The following is a 21,352-nucleotide window of genomic DNA, read 5'->3' as shown; positions in this document are numbered from 1 at the left end:
ATCAGGGTCAGTTCTCCTACTGTGATGCTTTCATCACAGTTAACAGATGATAGCATCACAGATGTCATCAGTGGGGGGAAACTGAGCAAAGGATTCACATTATCTCTGAATTATTTCTTACAACTTCATGTGAATGCACAACTTATCTCAAAAAATGGGATGGACGGATAAGAACTTAACCTCATTGAAGAAAAGACACTTTTTGGAGGTAGGAAAGACAGTCTAGGTTGACAGAGGCAGAGTACCCCGGGGATGGGGGAATCTTTTTCTCTAGGCTCAAGTTCAATGCTAATTGGGTTGGGAGAGATGGGGGCTATGAAGGAGCCTCAGATGGGAACTTTCAGGTAATCAAGAAAACTTACAATATTAAAGTCTGTAGGGAGCATGATTAAGACTCGACAACAAAAACAGCATCCCCTACTTATCCTACTGCATCTAAAGCATCATTTTCTACTTGCCAATTACATATATGGAAGTTAATTCTGTTTTATGTACAGAGTTGCAAAGTTTTCAGTAAAACTGAAAATGTTTCAAAGTAAAAATTCGTATTATCCCAATTTGTGTATCACTGCAAAATTAAGAAACTGGATTCCTGCTCCCAACATGGGAAATGTGAATTGTTTTCCTGGTTCCCAGCTCCAGGCCAGCCTCACCTGTTGTAAAAAAAAAAAAAAAAAAAAAAAAAAAAGGGCAGGGGTGACAGTGTCCTGGGGCAGCAGGTGAAGCTGCCACTCCCATCTAGGAATGTCAATTTGCTTTCAATCCAGCTTCTTGCTAATGCACTTTGGAGGCAGCAGACGATGTCCAAGTACTTGGGTCTCTGCCACCCACAAAGCAGACCTGAATGGAGTTTTTGGCTCCTGTTTTCAGTCTTGCCCAGCCCTGCATGTTGTTGGCATGTAGGAAGTGAACCAGTAGATGGAAGATCTCTGTTACTCTTGCCTTTCAAATGCATCAATCTTAAAAGAAAAAACTTAAAAAATTAATAAGAGTAAAATGATAATTACACATTCCCAATCACACAAGTAATTACTGTCACATTCATTTTTTCTCCCCTACATAAAGAACCTCCTTTCCTCCTCCTTATACGAATATGGGTACCTTTATAAATGGGGAACGTCCATGGTGGCTAATACAAGAAGCTTGCTTTTATTAACAATTTTAATCTTTTATAGTATATGTTAGAAAAGTCCATGAAGCCTGAACTAGCCAAGTTTTCTGCATGTGAACTTCCCAAAGCTGCATCAGCATTCACTTTGAGAACATTAAGACTAAATTCATTGTCAGGTGTCCTAATGAAAGTCTTAATTGCAATCGACTTGCTCAATTCTCACAACACCAGTCACATGTAGCAATTAATTCTTAGCTTCACTGCAGCAAATATTTACTGAATGGTTCTGCCCAATCACTGCAGAGGTAACAGGATACAACAGTGATGAAACGAAAAATGTAGCTAGCACTTTTTTTTTTTTTTTTTTTTTTAAACAGGCAGAGTGGACAGTGAGAGAGAGAGACAGAGAGAAAGGTCTTCCTTTGCCGTTGGTTCACCCTCCAATGGTGGCCGCGGCTGGCGCGCTGCGGCCGGCGCACCGCGCTGATCTGATGGCAGGAGCCAGGAGCCAGGTGCTTTTCCTGGTCTCCCATGGGGTGCAGGGCCCAAGCACCTGGGCCATCCTCCACTGCACTCCCTGGCCACAGCAGAGAGCTGGCCTGGAAGAGGGGCAACCGGGACAGAATCCGGCGCCCCAACCGGGACTAGAACCCGGTGTGCCGGCGCCGCTAGGCGGAGGATTAGCCTAGTGAGCTGCGGCGCCGGCCGTAGCTAGCACTTTAATCCTGTAAGGTCTAATGAAAACTGAGATGCACAGCTGTACATGGAGACTCAGTTCCAGAGGTCTTTAGCAAGAGCAGCCTCCTAAACTAGCACGACAATCAGTGAAGGGAATCTTAAGGATAAACAGGGAACAGCTAGCTGAGAAGAGGTGAAAAGAGAACACTGACAAATATTTAGGCATTCATTTATTTTTATTTTTATTTTTTACAGGCAGAGTGGACAGTGAGAGAGAGAGAGACAGAGAGAAAGGTCTTCCTTTTACCGTTGGTTCACCCCGCCAAATGGCCGCTGCGGCCGGCACACCGCGCTGATCCAAAGCCAGGAGCCAGGTGCTTCTCCTGGTCTCCTATGCAGGAGCAGGGCCCAAGCACTTGGGCCATCCTCCACTGCACTCCCGGGCCACAGCTGAGAGCTGGCCTGGAAGAGGGGCAACCGGGACAGAATCCGGCGCCCTGACTGGGACTAGAACCCGGTGTGCTGGCACCGCATTGCAGAGGATTAGCCTATTGAGCCACGTGCCAGCCTTTAGCCTTTCATTTAAAAATACATTAAAATGATTATAAGAAAAGAAATTCCAGGAAAATTATGAAAAACTTTTAAGAGTAAACTTGATAACCAACAGTCAGTGCATGATGCTGGCATTGTGGCATAGCAGATAAAGCTGTGGTCTGTGATGCTGGCATCCCATATGGGCACCAGTTCATGTCCTGGCTGCTCCACTTAAAATCCAGCTCCCTACTGTGGGGAGCAATCCGGACTAGACTAAGTTACTCGAATTAGGACTTATTCTATGCATCTGCTCTCCCACAATATGGCGCTGGGAGAGAAGTAAACAGCTTCCGCACAGCTGCCTCCAGTTCAACCAATTAACTGTAGGACTTGCTCCTGATTGGAGAGCAGCGTACTCAGCCGAGTTGGGATTGGCGGAGGAGGACTATAAAGGAGGAGAGAGACGGCATGCACCAGGAACATCTATGGGGAACATCTAAGGGAACCCGTGCAGCCCCCGAGAAAGCCGGCCGGCGGTGTGCCGCTCCCCTGCGGAAGTGGGGAATGCGGCCAGGGGGAACTGCCCTTCCACGGAGGTGGAAGGGATAGTAGCCAACCCGGGAAGAACCAGCAGCAAACCCGGGGAGGGCCGAGCAGACGAAAGAACAGCGCAGGGTCCTGTGTTGTTCCTCCACGAAGAGGGGGAGCGACACCTACTTTTCTGGGAAAAGCAGGGAAAGACAGCCCAAGCACTTGCCTCCTGAAAGCCACATGGGACATGGAGATGTAGCTCCTATCTCCAGGCTTTGGCCTGGCTCAGCTCTGGCCATTGCAGCCACTTGGGGGGTGAACCAGCAGATGGAAGATCAATCTCTCTCTCTCTTTCTCTCAATAAGTCTTTAAATAAAAAAAGTCAGTGAAAAATGACTGTAGATCAGAAAAAGATAAAAAGAATGCATGATGTCAGGAAAACAGAAACTCATGAAACAGAGGCATCAGGCAACTCCAAATGAATACAATATAGACAAGTCTTACAGTTTATGGTTGAAACTCTGTGTAAAAGGCAATTAGAATTTCCAAATTTCTTCCCCTATTCAGAAAGAAAAGACTACTCTACCTCTCCAGACACTGGACTCAGTAGTAACAGGTGTAGCAGGAAAAAAAGAACTGGGAGTTTCAGTGAAACTCTACTTCCTGCACTGTAAGCAACTTGGCCCTTTCCTTCCAAGCTGACATTCAAAAAGCAGGCAGTACGGTTTATACCTTTCTGCACACAAGAGAGCGAAAGATTCTTCTCTGCGATCTCTCTCTCACACACACAGGACCTACAGATAATTACAGCTGGAGATTTACTAATGAAATGCCCTTATCAGACACCATATAGTGAAGCTCATTTTATAAGCTCCACTCATATGCTATGAAGAAGTTTCCAATCAGCGATTTAAGAGGACTAGTGTTTTTCATTTTAAACTTCATTTTACATTTTTAAAATATTTATGTATTTCAGAGGCAGAAAAACAGACAAAGCAAGCTCCCATCTCTGCTGGTTCACTCTCCACGTGCCTGCAATGGCCAGAGCCAGGAACTAAATCCAGGTTTCCCACAGAGGTGTTAAAAAACCAACTACTTAAGCCATTATCATCATCATCTGTGTCTGCATTAGAAGGAAGATAGAAGCAGGAGCCAGAGCCAGAACTCAGGCACTCCAAGTGGGATGCTGATCTGAACTAACAGGCTAAACGCCCACTCCTCATTTGACTTTTTAATATGTTCTTTGATAAAAAGATAATAGGGAAAGGTAGACGGAAAGAAAAAGTGGAGGAGGAATTACCTAAGCAGACAGTATTATTTGCAACTTTAAAATTATTTTATACACATAATTAAAAACAAGCTTAAATAAATCACTCAACCTTAATAAAAATGCATGCCAAAGTAAGGTACCCAAAATAGAAAGTACTCAACCTGTAAATCCATTAACATAGATGGCAACTCCACTAAAAATCGAAGATGAAGTCCCATCCTTCTGCATAGCAGCATCTGATCGAAACTGTTCTTCCAACTTCTGGACCTTGGCAGCCATATAACCACCCTAGAATTAAAGAAAAGGTAAACCAATCACAAAAATTCCACCTACTTTCTTCCACCTAATTTTTAAAATTGAATATATTTAAAGTAATAACACATAAAAGCTCCTTATGCTGTGCTAGTACCCTAATGACCTCCTACACACAAACCACAAGGCATAGTAACAACACATACAGCAAAAAAAACTTTTCTGAACACAGTTTTTCACAATTTTACTACATTTTTAGAGTAAGTTAATGTTAAAGAGAGGAAAAATTTAATTCCACAAAACATTGTTCTTACATAAGTAATCTTTCATAAATAATTACATACCAATGTTTAAACAAATCAGATATTTGACAAGTGATCTAACAGCACATTCTAAACCGGATTCCACTATCTCTTATACATAGGGAGCTTAAGATGAATTACTTCAGGTAAAATAAAGCAATAAGGAAACAATGAATGACTCAGGATAAATTCTGGATTTCATCAACCTATCTATTATGATAGTATAAAAACTTTCATCAGATAATACCAACCTCAGAAGGAATATTTTAAAAATTATCATTTTTGCTAAACACCTTTAGGTAAGTGAATTCGACTATACCTTTTCTAATCTTGAAATAATTAAGCCTGATTGATCTGAATCATAAGGTCTTTAAATTAAAGCTGTAAGTGGCTACAAGTGACCCATACTTTTCCAAAATAGAAATTGTTTTTAGTCTTTATTAAAATATTACTTTTTCAGAATTTTCAGAAACTGTAGAAAGTATAAAGAAGTAAATTAAAACTGGAATGACTCCATTCATTAACATTTTGGGGTATTTTCAAACATTATTTTTGTGTCTCAGAGCATAGAGGTTTTACAAAAATAGGATCATACTTTTTTAACACACTGCTTTAATCAAGACTATCATTCTACCTCAAGAACTACACAGCTGCAGATCAGCATTGTGGCACAGTAGGTTAAACTGCTGCTATGATGCTGGCATCCAGTATCACAGCGCTGTTTTGAGTCCCAGCTGCTATACTTCCAATTCAGCTCCCTGTTAATGTACCTAGGAAAGCAGCAGAGGCTGGCCCAAATATGTGAGCCCCTGCCACCCATGTGGGAGACCAAGATGGAGTGCTTGGCTCCTGGCATTAGCCTGGCCTAATCCCAGGCCACTGCAGCCATTTGGGGAGTCAACCAGCAGATGGAAGATCTCTTTCTCTCCCCATTTCTGTCATTTTGCCTTTCAAATAAATAAAACTTTAAATATACACACATATATGGCTAAATAACAACTGCACAGTGTGCCCCAATAAATAACTTATTTGACAGTCCTTTATTCGAATAGTTCCCTATTATTGGATATGTATGTGTTTTCCTGTTTCTTAGCTTTGTTAATAACATTGCAATAAAAACATTCTCACTAAAGTTTTGTATGCTAGCATAGTTATTTCCTTAGGATAAAAATCCCTGAGAGTAAGATTTAGGGGTTAAAGTTTATGAACACCATTAAGGTATATGAAACACTGTGAAATTGTGAGGTGGTATCTAAAGCGATTTACAATTTAGAAAATGCTTTAAACCATTATATAAACTAAAAAAAAAAAAAAAAAAGAGAGCGAAATACCTAGACAGTTCAAAATAATTATTTTTATTCTTTTAAAACACACCCATTTTTCCCAGCCATCATTTTCAGCTCGTTTCCTCCATCCACCTCGCCTCATGGTGGAGCTTCTGCATTAGGGAAGAAAAAAATATGTCAATTTTATAACATGATGTATTCCTGACATATTTTAATATCAAGAAAGAGGAAGAAATTAAAATAAATCCAAATGTTCAATTAATGAAAGTCAAAAGTACAGTAAACTTTTTTCCAGAAAGTAACATTCCCATTCTTTACAAGTAAAATTTGTTCCTAAAACATTCTCCTATGTAAGCACAATGTTTAAATTATAAATTTCAAACAGGAAAAATTTTTATGTATTCTGAATACCAATCCTAACACCCATCTATATAAAACATAATCAAATTCAACTAACATGATCATGCCTACATAACTTGTTACTATTAATTCTGTTAATAATTAATCACTATTAATTCATTAACTGCCCCACATTATTGATCTTAAGGTCTGTCTTTCCCAGACACTTAAATAGTGTTACTCATAGCATAATTCAACTATTCGGGGGGGGGGGGGGGGGGGACCACCCTTTAAAATGTCAACCCAAACAATATACTGGTCCAAGTTTTTGGTATAATAGTTAAGTTACCACTTGGAAAACCTACATTTCATAGAGAAGTCCCTAGGTTCAAATCCTGGCTCCACTTCAAATCCAATTTCCTATTAATGTACATTCTGGGAGGAGGCAAGTGACAGCTCAAGTAACTACTTGGGTCCCTGCCACCCACAAGGGAGATCCAGACTGAGATCCCCAGTTGTTGTGAGCATTGGGAAGTGAACCATCAGATAAAAGATCTCTGTGTCTCTCTCTGCCCTTCAAATAAATAAAACAAATACAAAAATGTATTTGTCATAGACGACATGACGCAGAAAAAGGATCATTAACTATTAAAACGGTAAATCTGTCTTTCTCTACTATAAAACCTCCAAGATGACCCAACGATGGCTCATCTTAAGCAGCAGCTGACTCAGTGGCTATAGCAATATAAAAGGATTCCTAAGTCAAAGCAAGCACCTCATGGAACTCCCTGCAAAGTTAAATTCTTAACTGGTTACACCTTGGGACACAATTCCATTACCCTTCACAAAAGTACTGGAAGACTTCCACTCAGACATTTTTAATTCTGGTAACCATTTTAAAGCTTTGTCATATGAAGCCTTATATACTATTCAAAGTCAAAAAGTTTTAATACAATTTATAAGAATATTTTACTTAACACTGCCTTAAAACACAACCTTTGTCCATACATATTGATAGATACTTTCAATTATTTTTAGTATAGTACAGGATTTAGTTTTTTTTTAACTTAATTAGGAATTTTCACTATATTAATTTTAACATTTTCACTACATTTTTACTACATTAATTTAGTAATACATTTTTACTATATTAATAATTGTAAATTTTTCTATACCTAGAAGACGCCAGAAAGATTTGCGGAAATATTCTCAAAGACTTAAGTTCCATTAGAGAGACAAAATAATATTAATGTGTCAGGGGCATGTGGAAGTGCTCTGAGAACAGCAGGCAAACTGTTAACCCTGAGGAGAGAACTGCTGTGTTTTCTGTTAAATATTTCTTTTCTTTTCCAGAGGCTCATTTTGTCTAGTCTCTGAAGACTTCATCCCTTATCTAGTTTAAGAAATGTGTTAACATACAGCTCCTGCCTTCATATAAATTCTGAATCTATACACCTCTTACAATTAGAGTTTGGGAGTACCAGTCATTACACACTAAGGATACAGACTCAAAATAATTAGATACAACTATTAATCTGCTACAGGAAAGTAAAATAAATTTTAAAAGTTCACTTCATTTGCCCATTTACCTAAGAGCCCATTTATTTAAGATCCATGGGGTGTTTAACAGCAAAAGGCTAACATTAAAATTTTCTTGATGGTTACATTAGGATAGATATGAAAAGAAGTCATGATAAAAACCAAAGATACTAAAGGTTCTTTCCTCAAAACACAGTAATGAGAGTATCCCAGACAATGTTAGAAGCTTTGGAAGGTAAAAGGAAGAATGAACAAGGAAAGCTATAATTCAATCATTCCCATCTAATTTGACCCATGAACAGTAGAACTCTACTGACCCAAAGCTTAAGACAAAAGACTGCGAGAGGGGGTGAGGGTGACAAAACCCTATTTCATTTTATACATTCTAAACCTCTCAGTAGGACCGGCGCTGTGGTGTAGCAGGTAAAACCGCCACCTGCAGTGCCAGCACCCCATATGGGCGCCGGTTCAGGACCTGGCTGCTCCACTTCTGATCCAGCTCTCTGCTGTGGCCTGGGAGGGCAGTGGAGGATGGCCAGAGTCCTCGGGCCCCTGTACCTGCGTGGGAGACCCGGAGGAGGCTCCTTGCTCCTGGCTTAAGATCGGCGCAGCTCCAGCTATTGTGGCCAATTGGGGAGTGAACCAACGGGTGGAAGACCTCTCTCTCTCTGCCTCTCCTCTCTCTGTGTAACTCTGAATTTCAAATAAATAAATAAATCTTAAAAAAAAAAAAGAAAGAAAGAAAGAAAATCCCTCAGGACCAGCACTGCGGCTTAGTGGGTAAAGCTGCTACCTGCAGTGCTAGCATCCCATATGGGGCTCTGGTTCGAGTCCCGGCTGCTCCATTTCCAATCCCACTCTCTGCTGTGGCCTGGGAAAGCAGTAGAGGATGCCCCATGTCCTTGGGACCCTGAGCTCGTGTGTGAGATCTGGAAGAAGCTCCTGGCTCACTCCTGACTTCCAATCGGCTCAGCTCCGGCCATGCGGCCATCTGGCGAGTGAACTGGCTCTGCCCTCTGCCTCACAAATAAAATAAATAAATCTTTAAAAAAAGAAGAAGAAAAGAAAACCCCACAACAAATAATGAAATAGACCAACCCTCCTGCTGACCAAGAGGAAAGATAGACAAAAACATTGTTTTTGAAAAATGTCCAAGGTATGGAAGGGTTAGCAAATAATAAAAGACTGCTGGTCAAGAATCAAGAAGACAAAACTCTACAGAAGAGATCTGACACCTTCACTAACTGCTCTCCAAAATGAGACTGCTTTTCCTCCTGAGGCTATTTAGCAATTCTAGAAGAGTGGCTGAGAGCCTGGGCAATGTCATGGACAAACACTGTGCTTAAAAAAAAAGGGGGGGGGACCCCAAAAGTCTTCCAAAGCTACAGATCTCCACTAGGATTAGAACCCTAGGAACAAAGGTAAACTGAAAACAGACCAAACTACAGAGAAACCAAATCCTGCATCGTCTCAATCTTTGAAAGCAGATTAAGGTGACCCTGAACTTCCAGTGCCCTAAGGCACATGGTGGCAGAAGCAAATGTGAATTCTATATGGAAGATGATGACAACATTCTAAACTTCACATATTCCTACAAATAATTTTTGCAAACATGAGTGAGTCTTCCAAAAGTTTATGGAAAACATGCACTATGAAAAAGATATGCATGGATTTCAAGATTTTCTTGCACCCAAAATAAATATATCTCTTAATTCAATTTTCCATTCACTTTTGAAGTCCCCTTGTATAATGTTGGCACTCAAATAAAAATAACCAGGCACACAGAAGTTAAGATTACATGAGTAAGAACCAATAAAACAAAATAAACAGGCATACAGAGACTGTAGGTGCCAAATTTAACAGATTTTAAAATAACTATGCTCACTATGTTCAAGAAGATAGAAGACAAGAGTCCTAGCGTTACAGCCTAAAAAGAACTGAGCACAAGGCAAGGCAACACCAGCCCTACGTACAAACTTAAGGGCAAGGATTTGGGGCAGGACAAGTGTGTGCATGACAGCAGGGAATCCTCGAGCACCCAAGGAACTCCATGCCACTCCCCTTTAATGCTGGGTAAAAGCCTGTATCTGGCATTCAGCAAGGCCTTCTAGCAAATAAAAGGGAGACTCTGACAGCATGGAAACAATACACAGGTTTGTCAACACTTTGGTTGATACCCATTGTTCACACTTCACTCAGACCCCCATGCATCTCCTTGTAATACTCAAAATATTATATAATGAAAATATGAAAAATACTGATACATATAAAACTGCCATTAATCTTATGTATCACAAGAAGTCAATAAATACTTGTGGAAGACAATCAACTAGTATGTAACCAACTTGTATGGCAGCAACACAGTATTATGTCCCAAGGAGAGTGTCCCAATGTATCAATAATTAAACAGTACCTTACATATTTAGTTTAATCCTATCAATCTTTTCTCTTCCTTAAAAGCTTCTTTCCAAAAAATTGCAATCAAATTATGTGCTAATTGTTTTAACAGACAGCACTGTGATAGAAATCCCCTCCCCAAAAAGTGGTACCTAGACAGGATTAGCAAATAACATACACTTCTGACCTAACAAGTACCCACAACAGATGGAAATAATTTTAAGTCATTTAGAGGAATCAGAAGAAGCTAACAGAAATATCCACACTTGCAAACTGTGATGCATTATGAAATGAAGGTTTATGTTTCTGCTAACTAGTAAGGGCCCCCCTCCACTCCAAAAAAGGCTCTCCTAATGCCTCTCTAGCCTCATCCAGGGGAATGTTGAAATGTTCCTACTCTACATACCTGCTTCTTCACACAGGACCTTCCTGATAATGAAGGAGGGCAATGAGTCAGGAAACTCTCTCAGAAACAACACACTCCTTATTTTCATCCTCTGTTCACAGCAGTCTCTGGGACTTCATGTCCTCTTGACTAAATCTACTAAGAGGTGGCTCTATATTGATAAGCCATTTAATCACCAAGCTAGACTTGTAAAAACCTACCTTCTTATTTTCAGAGAAAACTCTTGGAGTCTGGGATGCCAATCTAATTCCACGGTGCTTGATGACACTGAGGAAAGTTTTTTTTTTTTTTTTTTACAGGCAGAGTGGACAATGAGAGATAGAGACAGAGAGAAAGGTCTTCCATTTCTGTTGGTTCACCCCCCAAATGGTTGCTACGGCCGGCTCGCTGCGCCGATCTGAAGCCAGGAGCCACATGCTTCCTCCTGGTCGCCCATGTGGGTTCAGGGCACAAGGACTTGGGCCATCCTCCACTGCCCTCCCGGGCCACAGCAGAGAGATGGACTGGAAGAGGAGCAACCAGGACAGAATCCGGCACCCTGACCGGGTCTAGAACCCGGGGTGCTGGTGCCACAGGCAGAGGATTAGCCCAATGAGCAGCAGCACCGGCTGGAAAGTTTTAAAAGTTTAAAAAACTACAATGTACAATTTAGGATAACCTGCCAACTTACAGAGGAGCCAATTATTGGCTTTCAAAAACTAATATAAAAAATGGGTGAGTCGGTGCTGTGGTACAGCAGGTAAAGACTCGTACTGGCAATGTTGGCACCCCATATATGGGTGCTGGTTCGTGTCCAGATTGCTCCACTTATTTATTTATTTTTTTTTCTGACAGGCAGAGTGGACAGTGAGAGAGAGAGACAGAGAGAAAGGTCTTCCTTTGCTGTTGGTTCACCCTCCAATGGCCGCCGGGGCCGGCGCACCGCGCTGATCCGAAGGCAGGAGCTAGGTGCTTCTCCTGGTCTCCCATGGGGTGCAGGACCCAAGCACTTGGGCCATCCTCCACTGCACTCCCTGGCCACAGCAGAGAGCTGGCCTGGAAGAGGGGCAACCGGGACAGAATCCGGCGCCCCGACCGGGACTAGAACCCAGTGTGCTGGCACCGCAAGGCGGAGGATTAGCCTAGTGAGCCGCAACACCAGCTCACTTATTTTTAATAAAAAGATTTTATTTATTCATTTGAGAGACAAAGTTAAAGACAGGGAGAGACAGAGAGAAAGGTCTTTCATCTATTTCACTCCGCAAACAGCCACAACAGCCGGAGCTGAGCAGATCTGAAGCCACGAGTTTCTTCAGGCCTCCCACATGGGTGCAGGGGCCCAAGCATTTGAGCCATGTTCCACTGCTTTCCCAGGCCAGAAGCAGAGCTGGACTGGAAGTGGAACAGCCAGGATATGAACCAGCACCCATATGGAATGCCAGCGCTGCAGGCAGAGGCTTAGCCTACACAGCGCCAGTCTCAGGCTGCTCAACTTTCAATCCAGCTTCCTGCCATGGGTCTGGGAAAAGCAGCAGCAGATGGCCCAATCACTTGGGCACTGCCACCCACAAGACGCAGATGAAGCTGGTGACTCTTGATCTCGGCCTAGCACAGACCCAGCCATTGCAGCCATCTGGGGAGTGAACCAGTGAGTGGAAGATTTTCTCCCCTACAGCCCCCATAACGCTTTCAAATAAAAAAAAAAAATTTTTTTAAATGGATGATGTGAATTGTATATATAAAATGGTTAATAGTCAATGTTTATGTTATATGCATTTTTTCTGAAGATTTATTTATTTACTTGAGAGGCAGTTACAGAGAGTAGGAGAGAGATAGGTCTTCCATCCACAGGTTCATTCTCCTAATGGCCACAATGGCCGTAGCTGGGCCTACCCAAAGCCAAAAGCCAAGAGTTTCTTCAAGATCTCCCATGTGAGTGCAGGGGCCCAAGCACTTTGGCCATCTTCTACTGCTTTCCCAGGCCATTAGCAGAGAGCTGGATCAGAAGTGGAGCAGCCTAGACTCAAACCGGCACCCATATGGGATGCTGGTACCACACGCAGATGCTGATCCTACTACACCACAGTGCCGGCCCCTATATATATGTATTCTATTGAAATTTTTTAAAAAATTTTAGAAGAGACAAGTTTAAAAAAGAAAAGAAAAAAATGAACTCTGAAGCTGGAAACATTCCATAGGCAGCTAGGATCAGAGATTGGAAAACTATAGAGAAGAGTTAATGGGGATGTTCAGCTGGAATGCAAAGCTGGGAAGAGTCCACCTCTCCAAGAACTGTGTACAGTGGTACCTGAGATTTTTTTTCTCTTGGAAGTGGGGGCAATGGGAGGACACGTGCAAACGCACTTTCAGAACCATGCATTGCCCTTATGAGTGACTAAATAAAAGTACTGGCACACAGATGCGGAGTCTAACAACCTCTGCTCCAGTGTGCTCTTACTTTGTCTTTAAATAGTAAAATAAACAGCTTTTTATGTAACATTTAGATACAAAAAAATACAGCTATTTTTACATTTTTGACCCAAGGACATACAACATCTTTAACTAAGGCTAACGTTCTCAGATTGCTAAGGTTTTAAGGGCACAACATAATTCATAACTCAGGGGCAGGCACTGTGGCAACAGTGGGTAAAGCTGCCAACTGCCATGCCGGCATCCCATATGGGCACCAGTTAGAGTTTCAGCTGTTCCATTTCCAATCCAGCTCTCTGCTGGGGCCTGGGAAAGCAGTGGAAGATGGCCCAAGTTCTTGGGCCCTTGAACCCATGTGAGAGACCCAGAAGAAGCTCCTGGCTCTGGATCGGCACAGCTCTGGCCATTGCGGCCAATTGGGGTTTTTTGGTTTGTTTGTTTGTTTGTTTGTTTTTTGACAGGCAGAGTGGACAGAGAGAGAGAGAGAGAGAGCCAGAGAGAAAGGTCTTCCTTTGCCGTTGGTTCACCCTCCAATGGCCGCCGCAGCCGGCGCGCTGTGGCCGGCACACTGCGCTGATCCGATGGCAGGAGCCAGGTACTTATCCTGGTCTCCCGTGGGGTGCAGGGCCCAAGCACTTGGGCCATCCTCCACTGCACTCCCTGGCCACAGCAGAGAGCTGGCCTGGAAGAGGGGCAACCGGGACAGAATCCGGCGCCCCGACCGGGACTAGAACCCAGTGTGCTGGCACCACAAGGCGGAGGATTAGCCTAGTGAGCTGCGGCGCTGGCCCAATTGGGGACTGAACCAGTGCATGGAAGACCTCTCTCTCTCTCTGCCTCTCCTCCTCTCTGTGTAACTCTGACTTTCAAATAAATAAATCTATCTTAAAAGAAAATAATTCATAATCCAGTAAAATACAACTACTTTCTACATACTATAGTCAAGTTTTTACTTTAAAGAGACTCTGAACAAGCTACTTGAAACAAAACAAGGACAGCCATTGTGGAACAGCAGGTTAAGCTGCCACTTCAAGGTAGACAGCCTGTATTTCACCACTCTGAGTATGAGCTGCTCCAATTGCACTCCAGCTCTCCGCTAATTCACCTAGGAAAGTAGTCAAAGATGGCTCACGTGTTTGGGCCCCTGACACCCACATGAGTGACCCAGATGGGACTCACATGAGTGACCCAGATGGGACTCTAGGCTCCTGGCTTTGGCTTGGTCCAGCCCCAGGTCATTGCGGCCATTTGGGGGAATAAACCAGCAGATGGAAAGATCTGTCTCTCCCTGTCACTCAGCCCTTCACATACATAATCTTCTAAAAAAGTACAAAAAAAAAAAAAAAATCAGACAACCAGGTAAAAGTGCCTTTACAACAACTTTCACAGAAGCACAGTCACTGGTTGTAGTCTTCAGCATACACTTGCTTACAGTTTACATTTTAACAAGTGATGGGTGTAAGCATTATATTTAATGTACTGAAGTTAGTTTTAAAAAACCATAAAAGTTCAAGAAATTTAGGTTACATTTTATTCCTACCTTAACTAAGCCCTTTTTACATGTTGTTTTCTCTCCTTCAGCACACTGAAACATTTTCCTGTTACAATGAAACAATTCCTGTACTAAATTAGATACCATCTTGATCAATACCAGAACTCAAAAGTATTTTAATCCATCAAACACAAGTAGTATACACCATTATCCAAAGGAAAAATTACAGGCTTTGGTATTTAAGACTTTTCTTGAACTTCTCCATCTTTTCTTGGGCCATTCTCAATTATGCCCCAATCCAATTTACATTTATAAACTGTTCTGTCACGCTAAGCATTAAGTCTTACTAGGTGCATGTCTTCTCAAAAATTTTTTCCTGCTCTATTTATAAAAGCAATAAATATTTACTGCAGAGTAGAATACAGAAAATAGAAAGGAGGGTGAAATTACCGTCTAAAAAATTCACCCCTTGCCTACAAGGTATACTGGGTTAAGCCACTGCCTGCATCCCATAAGGGCACTGGTTCAAGCCCTAGATGCTCCACTTCTGACCCAGTTCCCTGCTAATGCACCAAGGACAGCAGTGGAAGATGACCCAACCAATTGGGCCCCTGACCCACGTGGGAGACCCCTAAGAAGCTCTAGTTTACTGGCTTCGGCTTGATGCAGCTGTGACCTTTGCGGCCATTTAGTGAAAGAACCAGCAGATGAAGATCAATCTCTCTCTCTCTCTCTGACTCTCCTTCTCTGTGTAATTCTGTTTTTCAAATAATTTTTTTCAAAAAATTCACCTGCTGACTATTTTCTTTCATCGTTTTTAAATTTTTGACATTAACTTCCATTATTTAAAACACACCTCTGGGACAAGCATTTGGCATAGAGGTTAAATGCCAGCATCCTGTATCAGAGTACAAGGGTCTCAGTCTGAGCTCTGGCTTCTGATTCCAGCTTTCTGCTAAAGTAGACTCCAGGAGGCGGGGCCAATGGCTCAAGTGATCCCTGCCACCCATGTGGGAGACCCAGATTTCCCCAATCCTGGTTTCAGCCAGGCACAGTCCTGGCTGTTGCAAGTATTTGGGGAATGGAGCTCTCTGTGTCTTCCCTCCCTCTGTTTCTCAAATAATTAAGTAAACACACCACTAGTAATATCCTACAATTCCTTAGTTCTTTTAACAAAGAGCTTTTTTTAGAGTGAGGAGGCCAAGTCCTACTTATTTTGCATGCCATTGCCTTCTAGGGTAGAGAAGCCAACCAGCAGTGTAACTAGCAGTTACACTGCTAGTTTATTGGGTACAAAATCAGTTATCTTTTACAAAATTATGTTTCCAAATTTTCAATGGAGAAAACAACAAGGGTATCTATATAAATTGTTGAGGGGCCAGCACTATGGCACAGCAGGTAAAGCAGCGCCGGCATCCCATGAGGGCACCGGTTCACGTCCTGGCCACTCTGCTTCCAATCCAGCTCTCTGCTGTGGCCTGGGAAAGCAGAAGATGGCCCAAGTGCTTGGGTCCCTGCACCCACGTAGGAGACCTGGAGGAGGCTCCTTACTTTGGACTAGCATAGTGCGGGCCATTTCGGCCATCTGGGGAGAGCCTGCGGATGGAGGGGGTCTCTGTCAGCCTCTGCCTTTCAAATAAATAAATAAATCTTTAAAAATAAATAAATTGTTGAAGACGCTAAGAACACACCAGGGCCAGCACTGTGGCACAGCAGGGTAAGGCCACCATCTGCAGTGCTGGCATCCCATAGGGGTACCAGTTGGAATTCCAGCTACTCCACTTCCAATCCAGCTCCCTGATAACGTTCCTGGGAAAGCAGCAAAAGATGGTACAAGTGCTTGGGCCTCTGCATGTGGGTGATCCAGATGAATCTCCTAGCTTCTGTCTGGCCCAGCCCTGGCCATTGTGGCCATTTGAGAAGTGAACCAGCAGATGGAAGATCTTTGTCTCTCCTTGTCTCTGTAATTCTGCCTTTCCAGTAAATAAAACAAATCCTTAATCAAAAAGAAAAAAAAAAAAAAGAAAAAGAAAGAACACTCTTATTGAACTAGCTTAAAATAATTCAACAAAACATGCTTCTTCACTAGGTAATCTAGCACATATCTGGGTATGAGCAGCAACCATACATATAACACAAGGACTAAGGAAGACCCTACAAAGAGGCTTCATCAAGACAAACTCCAACTAGTCTGTAGTCACAAGAAGTAGAGATGTAAGAGTACCAAATCTGCTGCTGACTTTCTAAGCAAGTCATTATCAATCAGCTCTTAGTACTTGTATGTAGATAGAGCTGGACCCGACAATTTCTAATCTTGTACTTTTTTTTTTTTTTTTTTTTTTGACAGGAAGAGTTATAGACAGTGAGGGAGACAGAGAGAAAGGTCTTCCTTCCGTTGGCTCACCCCGCCAAATGGCCGCTACAGCCGGTGTTGCACCGATCCAAAGCCAGGAGCCAGGTGCTTCCTCCTGGTCTCCCACGCGGGTGCAGGGCCCAAGCACCTGGGCCATCCTCCACTGCCTTCCTGGGCCACAGCAGAGAGCTGGACTGGGAGAGGAGCAACCGGGACAGAACTGGCGCCCCAAATGGGACTAGAATCTGGAGTGCTGGCGCCACAAGCAGAGGATTAGTCTAGTGAGCCGCGGCGCTGGCCGCTTGATACTCATTTGAGTCATATTTTGTTGACATAAATTTGGTAGGTAGGGTTTAAGCTATATACCAAAAATGGTATTTTAAGAGTTCAGTAACTTGGCTGTGAAAAAATTTGATTTTGGGTCCATCTTTTTGACCTTGTGTTTTTAGACATAGATAGTTGTTTACTACTCTTAAGTGAAAGAAAACTAATATAGTAAGATTTTTATAGATGGGCTAGAAATTGGAGTGGAAGTATTAATAATCTGTCCTTAGAGTAGTGACTTTGTTTTAGAAACTTTGTATTACAGCACTTGAGTTTCTAATAGTGTTCAAGTTCATGATGTTGGAAGTTAGTATTCTTGCAAGTTTTTTATTCCCAACAGAAAAATCTTCTGATTGTCACTTGAAGACTACATTCTCTTGGGATTAACGGCATGATTCTCAGAGTCTATTAGTGAAAATATAATGTGCTAAATTATTACAGTGCATATTAATTAATATTGTCGCTCCCCCTCTTCATGGAGGAATGACACAGGACCCTGCGCTGTTCTTTCGTCTGCTCGGCCCTCCCCGGGTTTGCTGCTGGTTCTTCCCGGGTTGGCTACTATCCCTTCCACCTCCGTGGAAGGGCAGTTCCCCCTAGCCACATTCCCCACTTCCGCAGGGGAGCGGCACACCGCCGGCCGGCTCTTCTCGGGGGCTGCACAGGTGTTCCTTCAGCTAGATGTTCCCCTTAGATGTTCCTGGTGCATGCCGTCTCTCTCCTCCTTTATAGTCCTCCTCCACCAATCCCAACTCGGCTGCCCACACGCCGAGTACGCTGCTCTCCTCCAATCAGGAGCGAGTCCTACAGTTTATTGGTTGAACTGGAGGCACCTGTGTAGAAGCTGTTTTCTTCTCTCCCAGCGCCATATTGTGGGAGAGCAGATGCATAGAATAAGTCTTAATTCCAGTAACTCAGTCTAGTCCGGATTGTTCCCCACAGATCCCCCTTTCTTTTTATTTTTTGGCGTTGATACGCGCCTGTCTTCGGTGTCCTGCAGCACACACTCTGCTCTACTTGCTAGAGTTGCCACAGGTTCTTACACGTCCTATCAGGCAAACCGAATCCGGGTCCTCTCTTCGCCATGTTGTAAGGAGGTTTTTAGGCGCTGATGCGTGCCTGTGTTCGGTGCCCTGCAGCGCATGCTCTGCTCTGCCTGCAGGGGCTTACAAGCCCTAACAATCAGGCAAACCGAATCCAAGCCTTCTCATTGCCGAATTGTGGGGGAGACTTATTAGTGTTGGTTCGTGCCTATCTTCGGTGACCTGCAGCTCATACTCTGGTCGAGCTGCTTGCTGGTGCTTATCGCCTTAATCAGGCAGACCGAATCCAAGCTTTCTCATTGCCATGTTGAGGGGAGGCCTTTCTATTTCTCTATTTCTCTATCTCCGGGCATTCCTATTTCTCCCATTTTACTTCTATCTTCCAGCATTCCTATTTCTCTCATTTTACTTCTAAACTTCCCGCGGCTTCTCTTATCCTCGCGGTTTCCCGGCGGCGCTCGCCCCGAGGCTGCTTCTCGGCACCTCGCCCCGCGGCAGCTTCCCGGCTCTGCGCGGCTTCCCGGCGCCTCGCCCCGCCGGCGGGTTCCCGGCTCTGCGCGCACGCTCCGCGGTCTCCACGCACTTCGCGCCCGCACCACGGCCTTGCGCCAGCCCCGCGTTCCCTATCTATTCACGCCCCGTGCTCTCTGCATGCGGCGGCTTCCGCGAATGTTTCCGCCACCACCGGCATTCAGTCCAAGTTCCCCGGACTAACCTGGCGAATTCCAACCTGGCGGCCCACGTCTCTGCCTCTGGTTCCAGATCTTCGCCTCTTGCTCCCCGGGGTGACTTGAAGAATTCCAAGGTGGCTTATATCTCCGCCTCGGCCTGCACTCGCGGCTTCATCCTCCCTAACATTTTTCTCTACCCGGTATGTTTCCTTAAGTTTTCTTCCAACAATATTCCTCTCATTTCTCCTGGCTACTCCCCACAGTCCGTATCCGAGTCCAAGCCTCCTCCAGGTTTCACTTTTGCTTTCAATCTCCTAGCTTCCCCGCCATAGTCCGCATCCGAGTCTATGAAAGCTTTCACTTTCGCTTTCAATCCTAACTTCTTTCCCACAGTCCATATCCGAGTCTATGCCTAGGCTTTCAATAGCTTCTTCCGGCACCTTTCTCGTCCGGCTTTCCCCTAGGCTCTTCGCTAGTCTCTCTCTCCGGTATTTTCCTGCTTCTTCCCGTTTCTTCCCTCCTAGGTTTCCTATCTGTCCTAGGTTTCCTAATCCGAGTCACGGCACCATTATGTCGCTCCCCCTCTTCATGGAGGAACGACACAAGACCCTGCACTGTTCTTTCGTCTGCTCGGCCCTCCCCGGGTTTGCTGCTGGTTCTTCCCGGGTTGGCTACTATCCCTTCCACCTCCGTGGAAGGGCAGTTCCCCCTAGCCACATTCCCCACTTCCGCAGGGGAGCGGCACACCGCCGGCCGGCTCTTCTCGGGGGCTGCACAGGTGTTCCTTCAGCTAGATGTTCCCCTTAGATGTTCCTGGTGCATGCCGTCTCTCTCCTCCTTTATAGTCCTCCTCCACCAATCCCAACTCGGCTACCCACACGCCGAGTACGCTGCTCTCCTCCAATCAGGAGCGAGTCCTACAGTTTATTGGTTGAACTGGAGGCACCTGTGTAGAAGCTGTTTTCTTCTCTCCCAGCGCCATATTGTGGGAGAGCAGATGCATAGAATAAGTCTTAATTCCAGTAACTCAGTCTAGTCCGGATTGTTCCCCACAAATATGGCTATCTTAAAGAATACAGCATCTCTTTAGAGTATCATGTTTTAAATGGCATTTGTTTTAAAAATATAGAGAATTCTTTTTTTTTTTTTTTTTTTTGACAGGCAGAGTGGACAATGAGAGAGAGAGACAGAGAGAAAGGTCTTCCTTTGCTGTTGGTTCACCCTCCAATGGCTGCTGCGGCCAGCGCGATGTGGCCGGCGCACCGCGCTGATCCAATGCAGGAGCCAGGAGCCAGGTGCTTTTCCTGGTCTCCCATGGGGTGCAGGGCCCAAGCACCTGGGCCATCCTCCACTGCACTCCAGGGCCACAGCAGAGGGCTGGCCTGGAAGAGGGGCAACCGGGACAGAATCCGGTGCCCCGACCGGGACTAGAACCTGGTGTGCCGGCGCCGCTAGGCGGAGGATTAGCCTAGTGAGGCGCGGCACCGGCCAAAATATAGAGAATTCTTGTTAGGAAGCAAGAGAAGAGTGCAGAAGCAATGGCAGCTTCTGAAACATTTTCCCTTCGTGTTTACTTGCAGTTACATTTAATGTATGGACTTGTGAAAGACAGACCTAATTGCAGGTCCAGAAAAGAGTGTGTTTGCATTTGTTGTTGTTGTTGTTCTTAATTTATTTATTTGAGAGACAACTAACCACAGCTCCCATCTGCTAGTCCACTCCAGAAAAGGCCTAAAAGGCTAGGGCTGAGCTTCAGCCGAACTCATTCTAGGTTTCCTATGTGGGTAGCAGGAATCCAGTTACTTGAGCTGTCACTGTTGCCTGCAAGGGTCTGCAACAGTGGGAAGCTGGGATCTGGAACCAGAGGTGGAAACCAAACCCAGGCATTCCAGTATGGGATGCAGGCATCTTAACTGCTAGGCCAAAAGTCATCCCCAACCATATTTTTAATTGCAGTTACTCAAAGGGATTTGTTTTTAGTAGCAGCCATTTGGGGGGTGAACCAATGGAAGGAAGACCTTTCTGTCTCTCTAACTCTGCCTGTCAAAAAAAAAAAAAAAAAGAGTATCAACCTAATTTTGAAATATATTAGTAAAGGAAAATATTTTCTCAAAAAAGGGCAATCCCGTGATCTAAATTCAAATGCAACCTGTTCCACTGATCACCCAGCTACTACCCCTACTACTGGTTTCAGCAGACACAAGTTGGCTAAGTGTCTGTGCTAATGGTGGGAATCTGGCTTTTGTCCCTGGTTCATGGAAGACTCAACACTTGCAATTTCCCAAACGGTAGGAGTGTCCTTGTTACCCACACTAGGCCCCTTGACTAAACACCTGAGTTTATGTTAATAGGGTTACTCCCAGTGAGGCTCCCAGTTTCAGGATGATGGCTGGCCATGCTGGAAAGGCAAACTAT

At 44.0% G+C, this 21,352-nt stretch overlaps 1 protein-coding gene across 25 annotated transcripts in view; it reads right to left on the bottom strand.

Moving 5' to 3' along the window:
* The window catches only part of REV1 (REV1 DNA directed polymerase), a 95,018-nt gene that overhangs the window by 66,438 nt on the left and 7,228 nt on the right, over nucleotides 1-21,352 (bottom strand). For 15 of the 25 annotated variants that reach the window (XR_016229158.1, XR_016229159.1, XR_016229160.1 and 12 more), the window contains exons 2-3: nucleotides 6,053-6,116; nucleotides 4,286-4,412 (exon numbers count right to left, since the gene is read on the bottom strand). Coding sequence is in view for 15 of the 25 variants with exons in the window: in XM_089325980.1 (XP_089182106.1) it covers nucleotides 4,286-4,412; nucleotides 6,053-6,106 (181 nt within the window). In the remaining 10 variants the exon portion in view is untranslated. Of the gene's footprint in view, nucleotides 1-4,285; nucleotides 4,413-6,009; nucleotides 6,117-21,352 lie in introns of those variants that run through there. The other 10 variants (XR_016229161.1, XM_089325984.1, XM_070068726.2 and 7 more) reach the window with 4 other exon arrangements.

This window comes from Oryctolagus cuniculus, chromosome 2, assembly GCF_051225735.1.
Source record: "Oryctolagus cuniculus isolate XC-2025 breed Fujian yellow rabbit chromosome 2, ASM5122573v1, whole genome shotgun sequence".
Classification (NCBI taxonomy): Eukaryota; Metazoa; Chordata; class Mammalia; order Lagomorpha; family Leporidae; genus Oryctolagus; species Oryctolagus cuniculus.
Note: the sequence above shows the minus strand (reverse complement) of the source record. Positions and strands in the feature narration are given on the sequence as shown.